The sequence below is a fragment of the Micropterus salmoides genome, unplaced genomic scaffold, assembly GCF_014851395.1.
Source record: "Micropterus salmoides isolate LMB-PRFRI ecotype aquatic unplaced genomic scaffold, ASM1485139v1 Ms_hic_scaffold_3, whole genome shotgun sequence".
NCBI lineage: Eukaryota > Metazoa > Chordata > Actinopteri > Centrarchiformes > Centrarchidae > Micropterus > Micropterus salmoides.
Window position 1 is genome coordinate 35,451,576 of NW_024042261.1, and position 19,523 is coordinate 35,471,098.

At 39.3% G+C, this 19,523-nt stretch overlaps 1 protein-coding gene across 1 annotated transcript; it reads right to left on the reverse strand.

Annotated features, from left to right (window-relative positions):
- Positions 1–998: 998 nt before the first annotated feature.
- Positions 999–19,408, reverse strand: LOC119883083 (SPARC-related modular calcium-binding protein 1-like). Its single transcript, XM_038693587.1, has 10 exons — positions 19,173–19,408; positions 11,554–11,728; positions 10,426–10,659; positions 9,995–10,048; positions 9,619–9,666; positions 8,572–8,652; positions 7,861–8,053; positions 6,568–6,641; positions 6,151–6,244; positions 999–4,187 (listed from the first exon to the last, which is right to left on the reverse strand). Exons 1-10 carry the CDS (start codon positions 19,251–19,253, stop codon positions 3,848–3,850), a joined length of 1,374 nt encoding a protein of 457 aa, XP_038549515.1. The 5' UTR covers positions 19,254–19,408; the 3' UTR covers positions 999–3,847.
- Positions 19,409–19,523: the final 115 nt, after the last annotated feature.

Here is a 19,523-nt window from a genome sequence, read left to right on the forward strand (position 1 = left end):
GGGAGGCTGGCCATAATGACGATGAGGACAATAGATGGCATTTCTGATTTGTCTTTTAATCAGTTTTGAATGAAAAGGATGTGAGCAATGAAATTTCCAATAAAAAGAACCTTGAAAACAGAGTTGGCCTTTGACATTGTGGGATTTGACTCATAGCTCTTTGTGGCAAAGAAAAGAGAGACAGAAAGAGAGAATGAATGGTGAGAAAATTCATTAAAACACAACAAGAAGAAATAAATCCAAACTAAATAGTACTATTTGCTCCAACTCAGTAGATCCTGGTTGTCCAACGAACACTGCAATCTTACTCAGACACGTTCGTTTGATGCCACTCTTCCCCCCCGCCTTCTACTTTGCGGTTTCCCTTTATCACTGAATTATCAGATGCCCCTCGCGCTCTTGTCCTTTCCATCTATCTTCCCGTTCCTTTCTATCTGCCACATTCAAATTCCTGCTTGCCCAGACAACACTATCTCTGCGCATGCTAACACTTACTTCCCCTGTCTATATTTTCTAGTCTTATCTCCCTTTTCCCCCCTTTTCTTACCTTTGCGCTAAGCTTAATTTAACCTCTGTACCTTTGATGAGAAAGCAAAGCTAATTGATCTTCTTTCTACCAATTTTAGGTGTAAGGTTGATCAGTATTGGAAATCTCACACATTAGAGCTCCCACTAGTCTTCTGCAGATTCACACTGCACAGAAATACATTTGAATCTATTTTGTACTTGACTGTAAGGATTATAAATTAGGCTAAACACCAATATTTCACAATGAACCTGGGAAAGTTTTCAATGACTTAAAATGTCCATAACTAACCTGTTGTGATTTCTGGTTTCTGAATCATTTGAATGAATGTGGAAATCCTGGATAATAACATAAACAATGGGAAATTGACATCATTTTTGACCTTGAAAAGAGTAATTTAACAAACTTGCTGTTCACTGACTCACTTTAATTACCATGCCACAGAAGTCTTGGAAAAGAAAATGTGAATGTGTCAGTTTGTTAAGGAGTCCTTTATTGAAATATATATCCAAAAGAATTTAAAATGCATGATGTCCTTCATTATGCTTCATAAACTGCTCCTGTTCTATCATATTTCCATCATGTCTACTCTGTACCTCATAGTACACTGTATTATAACTTTTTTTCCATGTAGGTCACTGGTCTGTAGTAAGGCACTATACGTTCTCTGTATGAACCACATATTTTGTTTTGTATATGTCAACAGAAATTCCATAAATATTCATGCAGAAAAAGAGTCTTTGTCCAATGTAAGTTGAATAGTGACCCAAGCACACTCATAATAACAGTCTGACTCGCCTGTTGATGCAACTTACAGACCCACACACAAAAACACACACACACACACACTGCTAGCTGTCATGGCCGTCTGCAGCTGCCTGATTAGTGAGTTGGTGTCATGGCCGAGCTGTGACTGATAGCTCACTGACAAGCAGGCCATTTAACCACTGCCCACGTTTGTTTTGATTTCATAAAGTTACATAAACACTCCGACATTGGTGGGCGTAATTTGTCTGGCAGCCGGCCCATAATGCTCGGCTCTCCTGGGATCAGCAGGAGCAAAAACCCAGAGAGGAGAAAAGGAGGCTTTTATCTCAGCCAGTGGACCAATGAGGTGCCAGGGTAACAGTGTGTTGCAGAGAGGGATGGCTGTGTGTGTATGTGTGTGAGACAGTGATGTAGCGTGTCACCTGTCTGTCACTGACTTGGACCAAATACTCTGAACCAGAGGCCTGAACTCAGTCACACTGTGCAAGCTCTTAAACAGCCAGCGGTAGAAAGTACATTTAGTCTTTTATTCTACAATTTAGAGGTACTTCAGTAAGTTACCTGAGTATTTTCAGACAGACTTGGAGATACAGCACTATATTAATCATTAATTAATCGTTATGTAATCATTTGTTTATAGATATCTGTGAATTGACGCAGGCTACTGACTACTTTCCTTATGAGTTGTTCCCACAAAGCAGTTAAACTTTCCTCCACCTCAGCTAACTACGACACTCAAATCGCGCTTATATATAAATGCATCAGACATAATTTTTCAACAAAATAAATTACCATACTGATACTTTAAAGGTGTGATATGTAAGTTATGGTCAGAATATTTGTTTAAAACATTTCAAAAAGTTACTTACATTAACAGAATGGCAAGAAGAAACACTTCTGACCTTGTTGCTCCTGAAGCCAGCCTGTCCTGTCTTGTAATACCACTTGTACCTCAAGAGTCCGATAGCATAGCTCAGCCCCTCCTCTTTCCCCCAAAGAAAACTCACCAAACTGTCTTGGTTAGTCTTTCCACTGTTCCAACAATCACTTTGGTTTGGTCGAAATAAACCCTTGATTCACAAGTTAGATGTAAAGTCTGGTTCATTCTGCCTCTCTGATGTATTTTGGTGCTAACAGTAAATAGTACATTCTTGAAGTCAGGACCTTTAGGTCTAATATTGAGTATTTGTGTATTGTTGGTACTCTTACTTAAACCTACAATAACAGATCCTTTCAGTCACTTGGGGGCAGCGGATAACAGTGACATTTCAGCATCATTTAAGTTGATGTGGTGAGCTTGTTAGCAAACAGTTGCTTATTTAGATATGGAGCAACATGATTATTAATTTGTCGTGTTTGTGTCCACCTGATGAATGAAAATACAATTCTCACTCTCTTTTAGCTCTGTTTTTGGTTTCAACCAACTTCTGAGGGAAGTAACTGTGTCTGTCTGCTGTCTGCTGCTGAGCAGGTAGTGTAGAGTGGCTTTTTACAGCCCTTTCTCTGAAAATAAAACAATAAGAGCGGTGAGGATGAACCAGAACAGTAAGGTTGTGATTAATAAAGGAGGAGATCCTGAATTTAAAAGTCTAACCAGGGACGTAGGTTGCAAATTATCTGCGCTAAAATCAAATGCTTTGTTTTTGGGTAATTGATAAGTAACTTCGTTGCTTTTGCTTTGTTGCAAAAATCTTGCATTTTCACATTGCTTTAAAATAGAAAATGGTGTCAAAACAGAAAAGTCAGAATTACATCAGAATTTGAATTAATCAATAATGTCAAGTCTATCTCTTTGCTTTAAGTAAAGCAGGACACATGGCCAACCTCAGCCGCAACTCATTCTTTTATCAGCATGTTCAATATGTTCAGGAACATTTTCATTTTGGCTGATTAAAACATAAATGAGTTTTCTAAAGCCAGCAGGTTTGCTCTGAGCACCAGCTTGAGGCGGAGTTATGCAAGCTGGTGCACCTGTTCTGAATCACACCTTTTATTATATTGTGACTTGGCTTAAATTTAAAGTTTGGTTATATTAAAGTTGCTATGCTGCTATGTTGTCGGTATTGCTTAAGTTAGTGTTAAACTTTGGTTAACAATGTGTAGCTATGACCTTGTTTGATGAGATAAGGATACTGTTTAAATCATTATTAAATAAGAAATCATTGTAAAATTTCACAGAACTTTACTCACAGTAGGAAACACAGGTACATATGATTGAAATTGTTCACAGAGCACATAGAGAATTGATAGTCTCTGTGTCTATCTCTTCTGTGTCTAGTTTAAACAGAAGTATATGATTATCCTCAGCCCAAGTTAACTCTTTAGCCCATATCCATTACAGTATATCCCTGTTATTCATTTATTTTATTGCATGTACTCGTACATGACATGCAGATGCACATGTGGGGGAAAAAACTGAAAGTAGCCTAAAAAAAAAAAACTTAAAGTGAAATACACTGGAGGTTATTTGGTTGAAAAAAGGGATATTTGTCAAATAATGCTTCAGATTACACTATAGTCATCTGGGGGACACACACCTGGCTCTGACCCACCTCAGAGGCCCAGGCAGACCCCCAGCTCGTCCAGCGTCAGGCCTTGGTCTCCATCCCTGTCACAGTACTGAGCAAACTTCTTGGCGCACCGTCGCGGTTTTAGCCTCCGTCGCAGGAACTGTCGAAGGGGTCGAGCCTCGCGTTCACTTAGCACCCCACTGGAGTCCAAGTCCAGCTGACTGAAGTGCCACCGCAGCACCATCTCTGGCCTGGAGGACACTTTGGCCTCCAGAGCAGTATGAGAAGCAACATCCAGAGTCGATGAGGGGAAGGAAGGAGTGGCAGAGGGTGGAGTTTTGAAAGATGGTGAGGGAGAGCTGGAGGGAGTTGTTTTTGATGCCCTGGTGAAAAGACACAGGATAAAACCCTATGAGGTGAGAAATGTAAGTTACATCAGTTAAAGGATCCACTGAAAATCGATCTATACGGCATGCTTTATACTCACTGCACTCAGCTTGGATTCACAACAGTTATAATGGATTCCAAATTCAAACCAAAGAAACCCCAAAAAAATGTGTCAAACCCATTTTACACGCTATAAAGAGGCAATGGTCCAACATGACAGAAGTGTATTTAGCTATGTTGTGAATTCCGGTCTAAACTTGTAAAATCTAAACGAGTCAGCAGTCTAGGTGAGATTATCGTTTACACCACAGCAGACGTCATTGATGGGACAAACCGTTGGCTTATTGAGACACCTGTGATCAGATTTCTGTGGCTCTTGAGAAAGTGTTCCTGAGTTTTTGCACCTTCACTAAATATAACCCACCACATCTATTCATAGTATTCCACATTACACAAGGACACGGCAGCCTCCTGAAAAACAAAATCACCAGATTGCTCCTGGGTTCCTTAATAGCTATACAATGAGTAACAACCACAGCATTCATTTTCTGCATCAGACCAAAACAAAAACAAATCCGGAATTCATCAAACAGCAAACCATTATCAGGAAGAAAAATAATGATGGATATGAAACTGGGCATTGCGTGAGTTTGCAACAGTGCAATCTGACATAACGAGGTCTCTATTAAACCATACAATGGTAATGTTGGGAGTGGTCTGAGAACGAGTGAGATAGAAAAGAGGGTGTAGGATGAGACACAAACTGGTGAAAATTAGAAGAGAGCGAAAAATGAAGTTTAATGAAGATAAAAAAGTGAGTTTAAAAAAAGGGATGTTTGTGAATGAACTCAGAGAGAAACAGATGGAGGGAAATGAGGTAAGCACTGAGCACTGAAACAGATGGACTTGGTCTAGTCTGTTCTTCCAACAGTTTCCATCAATTAATCAGGTACTTGATCAGGTCCGTGTTGTACAGTGAAGTGTGAAATAGATTTTCATTTGGCATTCTGAGCTCAGTACTGTAACATATCAGAGGAAAATTATGCAACCACAGAAGACCAAGACGTGGCAGGTTATACATTCAAGAAAGAAGATTAGAATAATTTGTCTCCTGCCTTTTGGGGGGACGTGGAGTGTTTGACCACCAGTGGTGCCGCTTATCGGTACTGTTTGTATAGTATGTTGTGTTTTACGAGCATGTACAGGGCTGACATGGTATGTAGAGGGTGGCGATGGTTGTTGGCAGTAATGTGCTTCAGGAGAAGAGGATGACCGTAAGATGTCAAAGATACAATATCTAAAACTTCAAGACAACGACTTGTTTTATAAGGTAGAAAATACATTTCACATGTTTCCCAGGTCAAACCTGAATACAATGAAGTCTAGTGAAAAATATTAAATATTTACCAAAACTTGTTTACTTATCTTTAATGTACATTTAATGCAGAGCTTTACATACTCAACAGGTCAGGTGTATTCTTTGATCTGCTTATGTCAATCAAAGTATGATCAGAAATGGAATATAACCCTGGTAACACATTTTGGCAATTTTTCCCCCTTATCTTTTGTCACGTAATCCCATTTTAGATTTTTATTTTCAAATTGTACATGTTAAAGGTCACCCAATGCAATAACCTAGATCTTGCATTTACATAGCAAAAGCATTCTGCATTGCATACAAACCATGAGGGAGTTTATTTTCTTAAAGCCATTTAAACGCAGGCCAGCTGCATTTAGGATGCATCTTAGTCACAAATCAAAGGCAAACTGGGATTGTGTGCGAAATCACTCCCTTGTTCACCCATTCAATACTTCCTATAAAATGAACATTCAATACTTTAGAAACTTTATAGTAAATAGGGAGTGACTTGGACACAGCCTTCTTCACAGGAGTTCATTAATCAATACTGCATTGATCCTACTCCTGATGGGGTTTACAGTAGATAGAGATAGACTTACTGGTAGGAACTCAGACTCCCAGCATGCTCAGCTTCCAGCTGCAGAACCCGGATCAGACTCTGTAGGAACTGTTTCTTACGAGCTCCAGGACACCCTGGGAGATCAGAATAGAGGAAACTGTAACTCCAACGATAAAAACATCTTTGGCCACTCCACATGGCAACAGTCTAACCTGCCGAAGTGCCCTTAAGTGAAATTATATCACTTTCCTCAGGAGTCGGGACAAACAACAAAATCCCTGTGCGTTACAAATTATAAATTCATTTACCAGGATGAGGCGTTAGCATTGCTGTCTCAGATGACTTTCTGTGCTGACGAGGGAAAATATCTAAAATATTTTTACAGAATTCTAGAAATTTTTGGGATAAAAGTGTTCAATCACATAACCTAGCGTGTAACAGCAACTCTCATATTTACCTGGCAGAGGGTTTTCCCTGTACCTCCTGTCTGTTGGTGCCTCCTCTGCCCCAGAGCAGTCTGGGATGCGATTCCTGCAGAGACTCAACTGTCAATTAACCAACATTACAAGTACAAATATTGCACCTTCTTAAACGTCTTCTTTATTTTCTGAAAAGCCAGTCCTCAAATAAAAAAGCCAGCAAATACCAATACCACCAAATACATCATATTATATCTTGTATTGCGTTTTACTGAAAGGCGAAATCAGTTGTTTACCAACCCATTTATAACAACAGAGGTAGAGATAATGTTATAAGCACCTCAACACCAAACTATAGACATAAAGTTAAATTTACAGCTCGGTACCGTGCTCAGTACCGTATGTGGGATGTGCAAAGGGGAAGAATGAGAATGCGCTTGGACTGCCATAGTAACGGGCCTGGTCTCTCCCTTCGCAACACAGCTCTTTAAATCATGTTAACCTTCATGGAATTATGGTTATCACAGGGCTAGACTGTGTTAGGTTTAGCTAGGTGTCATGTCTGGTAATACTTTTCTTTAACCTCACTACACATACACATTTAATAAATGGTTTATAACACAGAATAATGTATTTGTAAACAGATATAAGTTTGTCAATGGTTATAACTCCTCCTGTGGGCACATAGGTGGAGAAATGTAGCCTACCTGATTTTCTGACAACTACAAATATTATTTGACTCTTCTGTTGATGTGATGCTATACATAAATATGGTGTTAAAATTTTGTATTAAATTTCTTTTCCCGGTAAATAGCATGATAAATTAAATACTTTCAAATGAATTACAACCAGAGATAGCATATACGTATGCTCGTCAGTAGGCCAAACATTTTAAGGCCTCAGGGAGTTTTTCTTAAACCAGTGAACCAAAAAAAAAAAACATCACATGAAAACACTTTACTCTCAGGAGTTTGTGGGCAGCAGAGCATCAACAACACTGACAACACCTCTCGAGAACAGAAGCGTCCAACCACAATTTATTCTGATTTGTTCTGTGTGTTTCCTTTAAGGGAAACCCACTGAGGGAACAGAGACAGTAATTGGTATAAAATTGGATGATCAAGTTGAAATGCTTCTGTGTGTCAGTGCGTAATTATATCAGTGCATGCCTAAATTATGCAGTCAATAACAAATAAGATGAGGGTAGGTGAAGGAAAGGGACGAGAGCTTAGGGGAATAAAGAAAAGATGGAAAGAGAACGTGTAAAGGAAGAGAAAGAGTTTATAAATCATGTGAGTCCAATAGAACTAACAGACTGATTGATTGATTACTTTGCAGAGGTGCCTGGTAGTGGCCTGCCGCTATCCACCCGGACACACCAACAGTAACCCACGGCAGCATAACACTGCACGGGGCTGTAACGGCCATCTGGCGTGCATTCTGGGATGAAACGCTCTTCCTGCCTGGCTGAACGCATCTGAGAGAGCAGCGACGCTCGCTCACGCTCACACATCTGAGGACTGTCTGTACACACACACACACACACACACACACACACACACACACAGGATATTACTACAGTATATTTGTGAGGACTATAGTACTTACTTTTTAATTTAAATCTTTACCCTAAATCTTATTCAGATTTCACTCACACAGTTTTGGCTTTAAACTAATCCTCAGAAAGAAGATTTTTCTTATCTTTTTTTATTATTGAGGTCATAGTTAAAGGTAGAGTTGCATAACTACACTGAGTGTATAAACAAAGCAACATATTTACAAACTGGCCAGTCACACACTCGCATACAAAGAATGCCAAATTATAACAAGCATATATACACATTTTACACATTTTAAATGTATATTGTTTGTAAGATTGTTTTCCAAAATGCAACTATTACTGTAAATGTTTTACTTTGTGTAACAGTAAAGAAAACCTGGTGGCATTTACGTGAAATTTCTTCCCAAGTGAAAATATACTGTTTATCAATGTTTTGAGTCACTCAATCCCCTCACACAGCAGCAGGCACACTGACGCCTACCTGTGGGACGTCTGACTGAGCGTTTTCCTTTGGGGTCAGAGTTCATCAGTATGGTCACCCAGAAAGGAGGAACTGTCAGCTCTGGATAAGACAATATTACTGAATTTTTAAAAAATATTTCTGCTTGTGGAGATGTTATACAGAGGAGAGTGGAGAAAAGATGGAAGACAGAAAATCTAAACATCAATGATCTAACTTTATACTTTTACTACCCAACTAGTACAAACAAAGGGTTAATCATTAGCTCCTGGGGTCAGGGAAGTGACCGTAATGGACATCAGTATTTAATTTAGGTTGAAACAGCAGCATCTCAGTGATGGTGGACAAGAAATTCTTCTTTATTGTAACTTTGTGATTTTAACTGACTGAAAATCTTGCAGCTTAAAGTATTTCAAGCCTGCTGAGGCAGCAGGGGCCCTGAAGCCTTTCACTTTATCAGAGCATGACTACTGTAGGAGTACCAAGGATTGATTCCCACAGTGAAAGTTTAACATAAATTAAATCTAACTTAGCCTTATAAAGCTCCGTAAAGCCAAGGGCAGCTGCAGATTCAGGTGTATATTCTCTGTATTTTCTTCACACTGAGCGGTCCCTTCCACATTGTCACATTGTTTTCACATTGTCATTTGAGACGATATGATAAAAATATTGATTATAGCTTCTTTAAGATCCACTTAAGCTAAGTTAAAGTTGTATAAAAGTCAATAAAAAGAGGCAGCAAATGTGCAGTACATTTTAAGTAGGGAATTGGCTTAGCAAGAATATGCTTTGGCTGTAGAGTTTGTCTACTCAGCAAGTCAGTCTGACAGGAGACAAAGCACAACCTACTGTTCCTTATTCTGTTCTAAGAAATCAATGCATGCTTAATTACAACCTGGAGTATATGATCAATAGTATTAAGTGTCTGGAATTGCTTGGATATACCTCATCAGAATATTGGTAATATGTTCACTGCTGCTTAACAGTACGGTGATTTATATTTAAGCACTAAATGACGTGAGTCTTGGTAAGTGTCTTATCCTTGTTGGAGAAGGTTCGGTTTGTCACCTGAAGCTTTTCTGGGGTCCAGTGTAGGCCCAGGTTCACCAACTACATCTGGAATATAAGAAAAGAGAGTGAAGGTAACACGAATGAGGGAGGAAACAGTCGAGACAGAGGGGAAAAGTGTGTGATGAATCAGAGGAGAATGGAGGAAAAAATAGAGGGGGGGGGAATTTTTGGAGTCTTGGCATGCAGAGTAGGTGTGTCTGGCAGAGAAACAACCAGTGTCATGCCAGGAAAAGCAAGAAAAAATTTATATACAAGTATATGCACAAGTATATATTCAAGAATACATAGAGAGTATGAAGAATAAAACTGTTGTCATAATGGATGCAGATAACAATGCTGCCTTTGTGAATGTGGAGTAAAACTGCTTTCTCACCTTTGATTAGAGATGAATCTGCATCAGTGGTATGAGCCAACCTGGTGATGTGATCTGTTTGGGATGATATATTGAAACAGAACACCTCAGCGTGGAAAACACACAAAAAAATTTTATATTTGTTTTAAGCAACAGAATTGTAGCTTTGTTTATTCCTAAACATCAGCAGGGGAACAAATGAGTGAACAAACATACAAATGCAGATGCTTCCATACAGGGCTCACTGAATGGTTTTCATATGCTATGGCTTTCACAGTTACCAGATCTATACCCTACTAAACACCTATTAAAGATTTTGGAGCTACATGTAAGACAGCCCTCTCCACATAGTGTTTATAAGTTCCACAGCCACTTTCATAATGTATGCCAAAGGTAGTTTTTACTTTAATTTGTCACCCATTTGTTTAACTCTTGAAAAAAGTATAACTGACCAGTGCAGTTGGGGATCAGATGGAGGATTGAGGTACCACTGACGGGTTTGCCATCGGGTGTGGAACACCAGCAGTATCCTGTCTGGTTGTAGCACTGCACTGGCAGGAAGTGACCGTCCACATGGCACTCTGGCACAAAGATGGGAGCAGCTGGGCTAACATGGCCACCGCTGTTGTTGGTGCTGGCCTCCAGGGCCTGAGCCCTGGCCAGCTGGCATTTAGACAGATTCAGATCTAAAACAAAAGGAAAATCAAGACATTAGTTACAGCATGTGCTCCCACTGACAGGGAGGGTGGAGTGTGAATGATGTTCACTGTAAACATACAGTGACTCTGCTGAACTCTCCACAATAAGGGGTCTTTTTGAGTAGAGTAGTTCAATTGACTGACTCAGTTTCAGAATCAGAATCAGCTTTTATTGCCAGGTATGTGTACACATACGAGGAATTTGACTCTGGATTGTACATTGCTCACGATGTGCTTACTTATACAAAGATACAAGATCACAATAATTAAAATAAAATCAGACACAGACTTCAGTGTAGACAACACAAATATACACACTATGAACAAAAACAATATAGACATTGACAAATAGTGCAGTGAGCAGAGTGCAAAGGATTAATCAAAATTAGGTACAAAATTAGGTACCATGTAAAGGGCAACGGAAAAGCTGCATTGATCATTGTGAGTCGAACGTTTCAAATCTGTTGGATTTCTGAGGACAGTCTGGTGTGATCTTTTGTACTTCCACTTTATAACTACACATCAGCTGTGATGTAGTTTTGCACTACAGTGCATTGTGACGTGCTGATCTGGGCTAGGCATGGACACAGCATGCTGCAACCACTGGAGGTGGATGCAAGCACACTTTTATGTCTGGGTGTAGTGTAGTGTAGTTATAATGGGTAGGTTCACTATGGAAATAAGTTTTTTTTTTTACAGCTTCATTGGGTTTGATCCGTTTATAACTCACTCATACAGTGTCCTGATTTATACAGTTTATTGTTTGATGCAACAAAAAGATATAAGTTACACAACATGCCTTCAGGAACTGCAGTCAGTCAACATATGAGCAACATGGGACACGTTATCAACAGGTGGCGATGCAGCTGTAAAGGTGTGTACCTGAGCAGTGTAGTTGTGGAGCCAGGCGGAGCTGTGTGTTGATGCACTGCGCCCGCTGGAAGGCACACAGCGATTTATACAACCTGCCGTTGCTACCACACACGGCTCTGTGGCGCCCCCTCTGGCAGTCCAGGACACAACCGCGGGGCCACATGTTCTCTGTGATGAGGAAAGGCTAACAACACACAAAAATATATTTTGGAATAACTCTATTAAATCCTTTAACTAGCCAATGGAAACACATTTCCTTTCCAAAAGATTTATGTACCCTGATCCTCAGCTGACAGATTGTTACACTACATGCTGCTATTAAGCATATAATGGAACATATACTGTTAATGTCCATCACTGTCCAAACACTAAATAAGTTGGTTGCTGGTGTGTCAGGTTTCCAATGTCACACCTGGAAAACTGGAGTGAGGGAGAACAAGGTAACAGGCACAATGAAAGAAAGTAGGACAGCAAGTGTCAACACATCTGAAACACCTGGCATTTTACCAGTGAGTGTGAGTGAATAAACTTCACTAATTAAGGTGAGGATGGCAGCATCTTCCCTGCAAAGAGATCTTCATCTCTGTCTCTGCTCTCAGGAACTGCGAGAGGAGGAGGAAGAAGGAGGGCGATTGGCCTTGTGCCTCACAGAGAACTTCTCAGCAGGCAGAGCAACATTTTCACAAGCTACTAAATAGCAGCCTATGCAGGAATGTAAAATATGTATTAAAACCTCTAACCAGCCTATGGAAACCAAAAGGTTTATGGACCCTGATACCTAGCCAATAGCTTTTTATATAGTGTGCTGTTATTTTCTCTTTTATAAGTTGCTGAATTTAATAACATAAGATTCAGTAAATTCTAACACAAACTCTAACATTGCCAAAAGTGAGGAAGACTCCAGTTCTAAGGATTATTGGTCTCTACCAGCCTCTCCACTGCATTTTATTGGGTACCACCACAGGTACAAATAAAAAACAGTCTAGAAACACACATTCAACTATGGAGACTTAGAAAGGCCATGTGGGGAATACTTTGAATGGAAATAAAAAATACTCCATAACTTTCATGCTTTAATGCTAGCAAAGAAAATTGCTTCTGTCTGACCTCCTTCAAACGATATTAACTTTCCAAAAAGGTTAGATTTGGTGCAAATTATGTGTCAAAATACTCCTCATGCTGTATTATATCCTCACAGAATAATTTAATCTGATTTGCACTTTGTCCTCACACTGTCATTTAACATGTATCGTCAGACCTCTTACCTCATACTGCTGCCTGTCCCTTCCAGGTCACCATACACATCTTTTTGTCCAGATGCTGAATCCAGAGATTATATAAGTATATATAAACAAGATATAATAACAACAGCATCTGACATTGTTGTAAGGGTTTTAAAAGATGCCACTGGATAGGATTATTGCATTAGTGTTCAAGGAGTAACTTTGACCAAAGACAGGGATATGAAAGATAACAAAGAGTCAAAAAACATAATATATTGTATTATATGTATTGATAGGTGGTGCTGCGTATAAGATGCTCTTTTACAAAAAATACCACTCGTGGTAAAAAAATAAATAAAGTGCCTAATCATTATATGGGTGTTTAAGATGCTGCACACCTTGAGAGCAATTAACAAATAAGAGGTGCCTGAGGCATTTAAAGGAGAGGAGAGACAGGAAACACGGTCAGGGAAAGAAATCGGTGAGGGAAAGAAACAAAAAGTGAGGAGATGAGAGGAAATAAGGAGAAGAGAGTCAGGCGAGCATGATGATGTAAATTACTGCTACATGTGCCTGACAGCATTCTGTCAGCTCAGCATCACACACGTCTCCAAAATATACGCAAGATTCGTCACACTGCCACACAGACTCACTGAAAACACTCAAATCACACAAGGTAGCACACACACACACACTCTTCATCAGTACCTCTTTGTCCATCAGCCTCCCTTCACTCACTCTACACACACACACACGAGTAAATTTGCCACGGTGTGTTTAACAATGTTGACATAATTTAGTGGTGAATGAGACCTCTATACCCTAATATCAGTATTACCTTGACTGCAGAGATCAACAATTAAAAAAAAATCCTGGTTTAATGAAACTAGTCTCAATTAGTCAATTCATTTATCAATGATCAACAATTCTATTAAGCAAAAATGCCAATTATCTTCTTTGTTTAATATCTGAAGATTTAACCTCTTTTCTCTGTTGGTTGGATAAAAGTCCGTTTAATTTTCTGATATTTTAAAGACAAACTATTTAGTAAAGTATTTGAAAAAACTATCAAAGAGTAATCGATAATTGAATGAATGAATGAAAATGAATTACAGCTCTAAATAACTACATAGAATAATGATGTAAACAAATGACAATACCACTCAGATCCACTTGACAATTCATGAATTCAGTCAACAAACTTACTACATCCACTGGGAATCATATTTTTAAGGGAATTACATAGCTGCAATGCAGGGTCTTTTGATTTTTTGTTTATACTGATGAGATTTCCTTTTGATGATTACCAACAAGAGGTCATTTTACTGATATATTTTTAACACAACATCAAGAAAGAGAAGTGTAAAAATAAATCTTTTACACTTGTCTGACACTTTCTCTCTACTTCCTTTAATATTTTTTGGCACTTCTAGCTTTCCTCACTGAAACTGTAAAACCAAACCTGTCACAAACTTACATCTGGAAAAAAACAACCGTTTGAAAGAGAAAAAGTCAAAGTATGCCTTTTTGGAAAGATGAGGTGAAATAAAGGTGGTGATGGAAGGAGGAGGCGGAGGTGAAACTAAAACAGTACATGGAGAGTATAGCTTTACTTTCTGAAAAGCTGCAGCCAGTCCAAGCAAAGCACAAAACAATTTCTGCCCAGACCCTCCCAGAACCACATGGGTGCAGCCCTGACTCAACTAACAGCTGAGACAGTATAGAATTTTCTGATCACTAATAGTAAGAAGAGTAATTTAAGTTTCCTTCTGTCAAGGCATCCGTGTAAACATGAAAATCTCTCACAGGCTACATACAGGTAAAATAACAAATCAAATTAAATCATCAGTTGTGTCCCGTCGAGTTTGGGCATAAATGTAATATGTTAAAAGCAAAAAATAAATAAAAACAGAGATGGTAGAGAGGAATGTACAAAGAGGAAATGAGGGGAGGAATGGAAGAAGGGATGGAGGTGAGAGGAATAAAGCAATAAGTGTGGAAATGAGTATGGAAAAAGGAGAGATAAGATAAGAAGTTACTTTATTGATCCCCCATAGCACAGCAGCACAGAGGAATGTAGAGCAAAGCTAAAAGAAGTAAATAGATTAAAATTGGTAATCAACACAACACAATAAAGTAGTCAGTGATCGTCAGAAAAAAATATATAAAATACACATCAAGTCCAAGATGGAGGAATAGAGAATGGAGGGAAGGAATAGAGAAAGCAATGGAGGATGCAGGAGAGGGAAAAAGTGGAAGAGTATTCATCTATTCTAGAATAAAGAAGGGTGAGCATGAAAAAGAGAAATATGAAAGGATAACGGAAGAATGGATGGATGAAATGAAAGAGGAATGAGTGGGAGGACTGCAGCGGGATTAAAATTGAGGGAGAAATTGAAGAGTAGAGGAAGAAAAATACTAAAAAAAAAAAGGGAGGAATGTAACTACAATGACAGAGATGAATTCAGGGAAAAGGCTTGCTAAGAATATAAAAAAAAGAGGGAGAAATGAAGGAGGATATAGGTGGAGAAATGCAAGGATAGAAGGAGGATGATAGGATTGAACTGACTAAAGAAGGGAAGAATGGAGGAATAGACATATGAAAGGACGTACTGGACAAAGCTATGGACAGATTTGAGGGGGGAAATTGCAATTACAGGACTTGAGAAAGATATGTGGAGAGAATGGAGAAAGGAATGAAAGCCTGGGTGGAATAAATGAAGAGGAAGACTAGAAGGAGTTTAGAAGAGTGGAGGAAGAGGAATGCAGGGCGGACCAGAGGCGGCCTGGAGCCGAGGTGCAAAGTGTTGGACAGAATGAATTTCATGTCTGTCAGGTAGAACTACAATATCCTCAGTGTTAAAACAATTACCACCAGTGTTTTTGGGCCTATAAAACTTCAGACATGCCATGAGTGTGTGCGCAGAGAGTGAAAAAGAGAGAGAGGCGACAGGAAGAGAGCGAGCAGCAGAGAAAGCGAGAACAAGCAACCACTTTCTCCTCGTGCCTCACACATTCCAGATACTGCCAACCGGCAGCTTTAAGAAAACATCTCCAGAACAAACTCATCTCCAGAGCTTTGAGAAACATGATGTTTGGCCTGGAAACGGCTGATGCTGCTGAAAGGCCTGTTGACACCAAGCATCAAGATTTAGCGTCCGAACAAACTGCCTGTGCTGCTGTACGGGAACTCGCTGAGGAGTGAATCGCTCACTTGTGAACGCAGCTCTTTCTCTCTCTGCTGTTAATCTGACCAGCATATATTAAACCTATCATTAACACACACACACGGAGAGATGATGATGATGATGATGATATGTTTTCAACATCTCGTTGGATTCAGAGGTGTGCGTGTGTTGGCGTGTACAAGCATCACTTTCACACACCCTTCAGAACTGATGACATACGCTGTGATTGGAGACAGACACACAAACACACATTTACTCTCCTGATGAAGAATCAGACTATAATATTCCTGCAGGTATAGAGAGTGTGTCTGTGCTGCTCAGTTTATATGCACCTTAAAGGAACAGACGAGTGGTTTTGTATGTTTTAGCCCATTAACCACAAATTACCTGCACTTTACATTAACTGCAGACCATTTCCAAAGCATCCTCTCAGTTTTTAGATTGATTTCCAGCCCTTAAAAAAGCCCCTGGGCTCAGTTTGTGAAAGTACAGTCAACTTGCAGAGACTTGAGATATGAGTGAGCGAACATTATGGGGTCAAATTTAGACAATGTCCAGTACCTTCTCCTTGCTAGCCTTTCCATAGGTTTCCTTAAATGGTGTTTCTGAAAAGCTAAAATTGTTAACGTACTACATTGTAAAGTATGAGCATCTCATCATTTTAACAAAATAATATTTTTTAGTACGGTACTTTATTAGATAGTGCCAGTAGAAAGACAACAGAAAATAAGGGGTTACGGGTTGTTGTCCCCCCTCGGGCTACACGGGCACAGCTAACTTTTTGTTGTTACTATTAAACAACTATACAGCTCCTATCAGGCTTTGACAGCATGTCAGTATGGGGATATGTTGTTACAGTTTACTACAGTGGTGGTTATCATTTAGCCTTGAATACAGACAAAAACATAACTTAAAGACAGCGTTTGTATCCATCAACAATGTGTGTCATTAGAATGATGAAAAATAAATTTTATCTCTCATGCTCTCATATATGTATAGTTTTTGTATTTAAATAAGCACCTCATGCTCTCATCAAAAGTGCTCATGATGACTCTGCTGATGATCAGTTTTCCATGTATTATTGTTAGGGTATGATGGTGATTTTGTGATAAGGGCTGGTTTTATTTTCTGTTGTCAATGGTGTTGTTTTATGTGAGCTTGTAAAGGTAAAGATATTTGATTTCTTGTTTATAAATGTTTGCCATTAAGTAGCCGATTCAAATGTCAAAAGGCCAAAATTGTTCAAATTCCTAGAACAATCAGTGTTTTTGTTTACCTGACAATGACCACAGTCAGAAGAAGTGCGGTGGTGATATACAGTAGCGCTTGTGTGGAAGACCGCTGTTTGCGTCCCGTTTCCTACCAACAGTAGGAACCAACATGTGTTTTGTTCAACCATGACCAAGATCTTTCCCTAACCATAACCAGGTTGTTTGTGCCTAAACACACCCAAATCTTTACCATTGTAATGGCAGATCAACAGTCATGAATTTTTGTAACAGTCTGCTTTTCAAAGGCTGCAGATCAGAAAACAGTATAAACAACCTATTTTGTTGTTAAGTTTGGAGGACATGTAGAATAATTCTTCTCTAGAATGGCACAAAAGTTAAAGCAAACTTCACTCTCAAGCTGTCAGATCTTCCAGAAGTACTAAAATGCACCAGTAAGGAACAGTTCCCCACAAAGCCCTGCTCTCAAATACACGAAGACATGAAATTAAAAAGGTAATTTGACGGATTATCGATGGTTAGTGACTTCAAATCTAGACATTTCTGTCTCATTGAAATGAAAAGAAACTGAAGGCTTCTTGAAAGCTATAAAAACAGAATTATTAATCTAGCAGCTTTGGACAATTATTTACAGTAATGTAAGGTTAAAGTGTGCAAAACCTTAATCATTTAATATATGTTATGGTATGTTTTTACTTTTTGTTGTTTTTTTTGTGGAAAAATTGCAAGCTATATCTCTGGTCTTAAACTGTGAAATTAGATGCATCCCCATAATTTTCACATACTATTTATGTAGGCACTTTTGCTATCCATTTGATATCCATTATTTTTTTTCCAATCAATGTACTTTGTGCATTTCTTATTAACCCGTTACCTCTGCCATATTCTATTGGCGTTCATAGAGTGTCTCTGACTTTAGTTACCTTTTTCATAATTTATCATATTTCCACATGTACTCACAGTGTAGCTGTATTTGTATAGCATACTGTTAAAATATATTATAGGATTACTGTGGCTCTTTTTCACAACAGTTCCCACTTTCTCACACCCACATCTGTCTGTATCCCCTGAGTAGCAGGTTAAATATTTGCCTGGCAGCAATGTGTGTGTTTATGGTTTAGTCTTGCTGGCTGGTGTTACTGCGATCCTCAAGGGAGCACGCAGGCACACACATGCACACGGACTCCTACCAAATCAAACATGAAGATTATTCTCATCATCATAAAAGTAAATATTGTTTGATAATGCCAAAATAACTACACAGTTCTGGGTTTTGTGTTTTACAGAGTTGTCAAGTCTGTTCAGTTCGACTAAACCAATTACAGGCTAAAGTTGCTCAAACCTGGCAATTTGGAGCCAATGTGGTGTAGCCATTGGTGGTCATAGACCCTGAACAGTAAGCCAGTTACAATAAAATAAAGACACCACCACACACACTTTTTCCAGTTTACAAACTGAGGGATTGTTTTGGTTATTTAGAAACTGAAACTGAAAGGTGTAGGCTAGTGCTAATAAGTATCTTTATCTTGTTCATCCTGGAAGGTTTAAGTACTTAGAGAAGGGTCTGGAATTTGGTTTGCTTTGTTTTCACTCAGTTTAAACTATGCAGGATTGCTGGAGCAGTTCTGTAGACAACTTTATCTTGTTCTTTTACTCAGCTGGTTTTCAACTTTACACAGTTGACTACATATTGTTGACCTGTGGCATTCATGTTTGCATCTTTAGACGAACAATTGAAGATTCACAGCTTCAACACGACCTTTAAAACTTTAAAGCACATTATACGCTACAATTTAAAAGGGTTAATTAAAAATACAGCGCAGATAAAAAAGTTCAATGAGTCAAAACACATTCTAACTTACAGTAGCCTGTCTATGTCAGTGGCAAATAAATCTAGATAAAATTCCCGAACCCCACCTCCAGTAGGCTACAGACTCATTAGTTTAGTAAACAGGCTACTTGTTAGTAAGTTATTGTTCAGGTCCTACCGCTGTTGTGTCGGTCTGAACCGACTCGGAGAGCAGGAAGACGAGCAGCGCGCGGCAGGTGAAGGTGAGCGCGACCATCATTGCTGCCACAGCGGACCAGATGAGTAGCGGCCGCGCGCACCCAGCTCGCCGTCGTTCCGAGGTTGCAAAGCGCCGCAGTGCGCGCGGAGCGGCCACTGCCAGTCTGCAGTTGTTGTGGATGATGACAAAGAGTCTAAATCAAGACCGGGTCACGAGTTCGACGCAACTTCTTCCGACGTCACCGAGCTTCTCGTGTTGTTTAGTAGTCTCGAGTTGTTCCAACCAGCGCGCGTAAAAGCAGGTCGGACTTACAGTGTTCTCACCTCTCCA

Coding starts and splice junctions, on each gene's coding strand:
- LOC119883083 (XM_038693587.1), bottom strand. CDS start 19,253: ATGATGGTCGCGCTCACCTTCACCTGCCGCGCGCTGCTCGTCTTCCTG. Junction 9,667..9,994: donor AGATTCATCTCTAATCAAAG/GTGAGAAAGCAG, acceptor CTTATATTCCAG/ATGTAGTTGGTGAACCTGGG. Junction 8,054..8,571: donor CTCAGTCAGACGTCCCACAG/GTAGGCGTCAGT, acceptor GTGTGTGTACAG/ACAGTCCTCAGATGTGTGAG.